The sequence below is a fragment of the Atta colombica genome, unplaced genomic scaffold (genome assembly GCF_001594045.1).
Source record: "Atta colombica isolate Treedump-2 unplaced genomic scaffold, Acol1.0 scaffold10, whole genome shotgun sequence".
Taxonomy (NCBI): domain Eukaryota; kingdom Metazoa; phylum Arthropoda; class Insecta; order Hymenoptera; family Formicidae; genus Atta; species Atta colombica.
In genome coordinates, this window is record NW_017259184.1 from 1,016,134 (window position 1) to 1,022,901 (window position 6,768).

The window sequence follows — 6,768 nt, forward strand, 5'->3', positions numbered from 1 at the left end:
TATATTTATAATATTTTCTTTTACTCCTATTGTAAATCCTGCATTATAATGCCTTAGATCTTCAGTTATATCAAAATCAAAAAATTTTAAGATGCTTGTGACAAAGTAATAACTAAACTTATTATTGTATGTACATAACAAATATTAATAACGAAAATAATATTATAATTTACAATCTTATGCATATATCTCATTGATTTTATCCAATTAAATCCATTTCATTCATTTATAGATTCTTTGTATTCTATTTATTCTAAAATTAGACAAATAATATTATCAAAAGTATATTATTTCATAATTGAAATTGAGTGGCACAGAGTAAAATACAGTTTTATGTTTTGGTAAATCGACCTTCTGAGTAGATTTACCAAAGTTACAACAACAGTACGTAGAGAAAAGTCATACAAATGTTACAAAAATATTTTGAAATTTCTGAAATATAAACTTAATCTTTCGGAAGAGAAACACGCGTGATACAATAGTAATCCGTAATCCAAATTTCATAGACAACATGGATTGTAATCCGGATTGGTCTAGGGATGTTTTAGAATCAGATTGAGTACCGCTGTTCAATCTGATTTAGAAATCTGATTATTTCACGTAAATACTCAGACTCACATACACGCGAGTTGCCGAGCGGACCGATCTTCCTTATTTGAACGCGCGTCGACTTCTCCCACTCCGCCCGACGCGCTGCCTCGATCGTGTTTCTTAACTTTCCAATGATTTTAAACAAACTTTTGCGGCTGCAAAAAATTTGAGAATTTTTACAGCACATTCAATTTTTCCTTGACAAATTGATGTTAGACGGAACTCTAAATCTTAAAAATTAGAGTCATAGTGATTTTTTGAAAAAAAAAATTGTTATCTCGGCTCCTAATAATCGGAGGGTAACCTTTCTTTTTTAAATTCGTAGAAAAATGTCAGCTGTCAAATACTTCACAGCTATTTGATGTGATGCATATTAATGAAATTATTCCATTTTTTATATGAAAAAAAGATATTTTTCAAAGTTATTTTATAAGACAGTTATTTTGCTGTAAAACCAACCAGTAGAATTTCATGAAACTCTGTGAAATATCGTGATTTTTTTCCAAATGTGTTTTTTTTTGCGTGAAGGGTAGCGCACTGAAATTAAAATTAGAATACATTAAAAGCATATAATTAGCACTAAATTGTAACGTGATTTTTTTTTTATTTTTATTATTATTTTGTTTAATGTGCATTCTAACTTTATTAAAAGCCAGCAGAAAAATTATTTCTTGCTCAACGGTTAGAGCAACAAAATCGGGATTAGAGCAACAAATTAGCATAAAAAGAGCAGTAAATCCTTCGTGTTTCATATGATTATACTCATGTTGGTATTCTAGCTTAGATAAACATGTTTTGACAACAATTATTTACGCATATGAGCATGGATAACGTATATGTATACGGAAGCGTTAATAATTAATTCTCGAAAATCATATATCATATAATGTAATTATATAATGTAATTTTATTATACATGATTGAATTCATAAAAAAATAATCTTTAATTTGCTAAAAAATTGAAAATTTTAGAAAATTATGGATGGTATTTATTATGGGAGATATTTTGTTAAACAAAAAAATAAACAATATTTTTTTCTTTATAATTTTAAAGTACTCTTGAAACCGTACAACTTTTGTTTAAAAAATTTTTTTCTATCTTTTATACTTCCGACGATATTCGCCTTGAAAGAAAAATATTTTTTTTCAAAGAGATGTGTTTCACCTCTTAAACATGAGTTAGCGCACGTATAAAAAAATACATGTCTCTGAGATTTTTGTTTTACAACATATTTCATGAAGAATCAAATCGATTCTGGACAGTTGTGAAACTTCCCTTGTAAGTGTATGTGATAGTGCAATTCTTGAAGAAGAAAACTCACCCCTGTAAATTGCTGTGGAACTGCTTAAAGAAATTAAATTTTTCAGACAGGTTTTTAATAGCAGATAGCTTTTTGCAAATAATGAACATTTCAGGTTCATTCAGGACTAGATTTGTTCGTCATTATGAGGGCTACATTTTATAAAAATTTCAAAACTTTTTCCATACAATATCTTTCATTTTATAAGCGAAAAATATGCTTTTTATAACTGTTCGATTTTTTTTCGCATATTTTCTTCACAAGTCTCAAATATACATATTCTTTTCTGATGATCTTTTTTGAAGATTTTCGTGAAGAGAAATGCTGTTTATAATTTTTGTCCAGTAAAATTCTACTGAACTGTTCTTGCTACTCAAGTTTATGAAGAAGATATATAATGCGCATGAAAAATCATAAACAATTAAATATCATGTAAACTGTTGCGTTTTATTTAACATTTATAATATTCTGGATTAATGGGAGGCGCACACTATTACTACAATTTATTAAAACTTATATGTTATTTAAAATGCCCCTCACTTTTTATTGATGCCGAGGGCCGCCGAGATTGCCGAGAAAGCATTTTCGATCGCTTGAAACACTAATTAGTGTGAGAAGGAGTTCGCTGTCTCGTTCACTCTCAGCGCGCCGCAGGCGAGCACACATGGGCTCATGCTTAAGTGTAGCTACCGGTTTCTGATTCTGTGTTCACCGTCAACGCAGAGTTCTTGGAATAGTCAGGAGCTTTATAAATATATTTCTAATATCCTAATTGTAAATATTGTTACGAAATTCTTTCGAACTATTCATTCTTTATTTTTCTTTTCATAAATAATCCCGTAAATCTCGTAAATTTCTTCTCATAAATAAAAAAAATTAATAGTTTTAATAACATTCTGATTGTCAATCTGCACATATGTATAATATATCTGAATTTCAGCAATTTAAACTAAATATTAAAAAAGAAGAAAATGAAAAAGCAAAAGATGATAATTCTCTCATTTAACATTAATAATTGAACATGTATGTGATAACACGGAATGTTTATGTTATAATCATGTTATATCTATCGCGTAAAGGAGCACAGTGTCTCGCGCCATGATGCTGCATTTATCTTAGCGCCGAGACATTAATGTCTCCAGATACTTGCATTCTCACTAACCTTGTTCCGTAGAGCCCTAAGTAGATCTCTTACGCTTTCGCCTCGATAACTTCTATATTTGCGCAAATCTGTTGCAACTTCAAAATCTATATATAGTCTCCAATCGTCTCCTGTTACGCGCTCACTGTAAGTTTCTAATGCAATCAAAGCCGGGCTGTCAGACTGATCTTTTTCCACTCGGTCGCTAATATCCTATTGCATAAATTGCAATAATGACAAAACGAAGGAAAGATTCATACAATTTCTCATTTCTATAAATCTAATCCAATCTAAAGTAATTATCTGGAGAATCTTAAATTTTTTGTAAAATATAACTTGAAAATTTTGAATTTTAATCTTTTTTCTTCTTTCTTTCGAAAGCGCAAATAAAAAACAGATTTTGAAAATAAATACTAAATTTTATACCTGAAAGAAACCCAGAATCTCTGCTAAATTCCAGAAAATTGGATAATTACAAATTGCTGAAGCTGGCGGTCTACCGGCAGGATTACTACATAACATTGCCTTGATAAGCAACAAAGCTAATTCTCTGTCACTTGAAGATACTTCCTGGAGCGCTGTTAGATTGCTCTCGCCACCTATAACAGAAATAGATAGAATAGACCAATTGTACTAATGAATAGATCAATGTACTTGTAATAAACAATTATCATAATATAATTGTACATTTCATGCAGTAGTTTCGCAACAATAATTGAATACATGGCTAAATGTATATTCAATTATAATCTGTAAAATTATTATCATCTCTATATTTGTCATTACATTCTCTCGGCTTGATTTATATGAATATCAAACAGTTACTATGGAAGAAATAACGTAAGAAATGACATAAATAAAAAAAAAATACATGCAATTGGAAATTTTACTTCAATTGTTACTTACAGAGAATATTAGCTTGTCTTCGTAATGGATCACCGAAAGGATGCTTGCCACCGGAGAGAACATAATAAAAAACGCAACCAAGCGAGAAAATGTCGACCGCACATGTCGTCCTTTCTCCATTTAACATCTCTGGCGCAATCCAGCCATCAGTTCCAGTGATACCGGATCTCCGTGAAAATGATACGCGACCGAGCTGGAGTTTTTTACACAATCCAAAATCTGATATCATAGCGCGCACTTCTCCACAAGGTCCAGGGACAGAGAGCAAGACATTGTGAGGTTTAATGTCTCTATGAACTACACAAAAATACACAAAAATACACAAAAATTTCAAAAACAAATTAATTCTTTTCAATAAAAAAAAATAAAACAAAATCAAAAGCGAATTCATTATACAAGATATTTTAAAGTTATCGGCCGGTATTCATAGTTCTTATTTTAACTGTTTTAAGTAATGTCTCAAGACTATTAGTGTGGCTTTATGGCTGGTACTCATAGTCGAAGACTATCTTGAGTACAGTCTTAGAATACACAAGCCAATCCCAAGCCGATATACGGCCTGTAGGAACGAATATAATCCATTCTTATTTCAAGACTGTTTTAAGTAATGATACTAAGACACTAATACATCTTCTGATTTGTTTGTGACATTTTAAGACGATCTTGAATATAAGAATCACGAGACTGAATACTGATTCCAGAGCAGAATGTTAGCATCTTAAGACATTACGACCTTGAAAAAAGAACCGAATATGAATATTAGTCGGTTCTGACTGATTTATGTCATCTTAGCATTACAATTAAGATGATCTTGTAAGAACCGACATAAATACCAGCCTTTATATTATTTTTTGTAAATTCATCAATTTGGAATCGGCTAAAAAAAAACGCATTCAGAAATCCATCGATTTTTAAATTATAACAATTAAAAATAAAGTTTATATCGTTGATACAATGAGTTAAACTTACCAATATCCAAGAAATGAAGATGTGCTAACCCAGATGTAGCCTGATGCAAAATATTTTTCACAGATATCTTTTGTCTGTTATATTTGCCCGCCACGTAATCCTGCAAAGTTGCTTCTGCTAGCTCTAAGGCGATGTATCTGAACATACGATCTTGTTCAGTACAAAAGTATCTAACTACATTTGCGTGAGCGTCCGATTCTCTTAAGAGCGCTACTTCTCGATCCGCAAACGTAAAGCAATCTGGTAACAAGCGCTTCACAGCTATAGCACGGCCATCAAATTGACCTCTAAACAAAGACATAAAAATATATAAAGATAGTTTTTAATAGACGAAACTAAAATTTAAGATTATTAATATTTATAAATAAATATATCAATATATAAATATACAGCAATCTCCTTGTAAGCACTATGCATTAGAAATATTATATACTTGTACACAAATGTTCCTTCGCATCCTTTGCCAAGGACTTCTTCCGTGTTGAATGTAATTTTTCCCACTTTAACTAAACCGTCGCCAATCTCTTCCGGCATAACAAACAAATTGCCTGGTTTACCAGAATACGTACGACTGCTTTCTCGTGAACACTTGATAATTAATTTAATTTCATCAATTTAATAATACGGATATATACTGGATCTTTATTGTTATTTTTCAATCTTATAATACAGTGTCTTACCTGCGACAATTGCTGAAACTGCTCTTTACATTGTTTATATATAAACCAAATTACAATACAAGCTATTATGCTAATTGTCAACATAATTACACTTATGATTAGTTTAATTTCTATGTTTTCCTGTTGATTGAGCCAAAATTTGGTCACACTGTACATTTTTGATACAATTCTCTGCCAATTCTGACTATTTTCCGACTGTACAGTACTATTGGACGTATCCGATTGCACGGCGACAGATAACTTAGTCCCAGTGACATTCAACGTAGAAGTCTCCAAGATTATTGGATCAGATCGCCCAGTTATTTGGAGAAGCTGATTTTGTGGTTTGTATTCCGCGGGTATTTTGTAATGACCTAAGTAAATCACAAACATTATAAAAGATATACAATATGCAATATTATATATATGCTACATATCCAATATAATCGTAATTGTGCATATTACCTAATGTAATGACATTTTCAGTATGTTTAACGCTTTGATAACCATCATCAGCTATGTCAATATTAGAAATTAAAACATGATCCCCTGGCAATGATACTTTATTATCCGCATGAAGATGCGATGTCACTAATGGCCCCTCCAGCAATAAGTGTCCTACATTATTCGATATAGTTGTCGTGTCCAAATCAACAAGCGATGGTAATGCATAGAGACCATATCGATGTTGTCCAACGTACAAAGTTGGGCTAAAGGAGAAAAGATATTTTAATTGTTAACTATTATACATATTATATATGAAATTTGCAAATACATATCTTCTATGCCAAACTGTCTTTTATGAAATCATTTTCTTTTTAAACATTGATTTAACTTACAACAATTGAACATCAGTTGGCTTTGTCGCGAATTTTTCCAACAATGAATCGGCAATACTTGTAAAAGGAATTGTCAATAATCCATTTTTGGTTACAGTATACATGGCTATCACCGGACTTTTCAAGTCCAATTTCCAAAGAATCTTACCTAAACCGTCCAAGGTCACTACACGACCTGTAGAACTTGTGGTAAAATGTACTAAATCTGAAATCAAATCAAATTTTCTTAATACACACTTAATACACACTGCCTACGCATGCGCACACACAAAATGTATCATAAAAATGTATATAACACACTTATCATACATTATATAGAATACATATATAATAGTACGATATATATATATATATATATAAAC

The 6,768-nt window shown here is 31.1% G+C and overlaps 1 protein-coding gene across 1 annotated transcript in view; it reads right to left on the minus strand.

The window, feature by feature from the left end:
- Window positions 1–6,768, minus strand: part of LOC108684059 (serine/threonine-protein kinase/endoribonuclease IRE1) — a 28,064-nt gene that overhangs the window by 19,411 nt on the left and 1,885 nt on the right. The window contains exons 5-12 of the mRNA XM_018188091.1: window positions 6,407–6,611; window positions 6,033–6,277; window positions 5,589–5,941; window positions 5,342–5,496; window positions 4,909–5,195; window positions 3,940–4,236; window positions 3,460–3,632; window positions 3,055–3,246 (exon numbers count right to left, since the gene is read on the minus strand). Coding sequence (XP_018043580.1) covers window positions 3,055–3,246; window positions 3,460–3,632; window positions 3,940–4,236; window positions 4,909–5,195; window positions 5,342–5,496; window positions 5,589–5,941; window positions 6,033–6,277; window positions 6,407–6,611 — 1,907 coding nt within the window. The remainder of the gene's footprint in view (window positions 1–3,054; window positions 3,247–3,459; window positions 3,633–3,939; window positions 4,237–4,908; window positions 5,196–5,341; window positions 5,497–5,588; window positions 5,942–6,032; window positions 6,278–6,406; window positions 6,612–6,768) is intronic.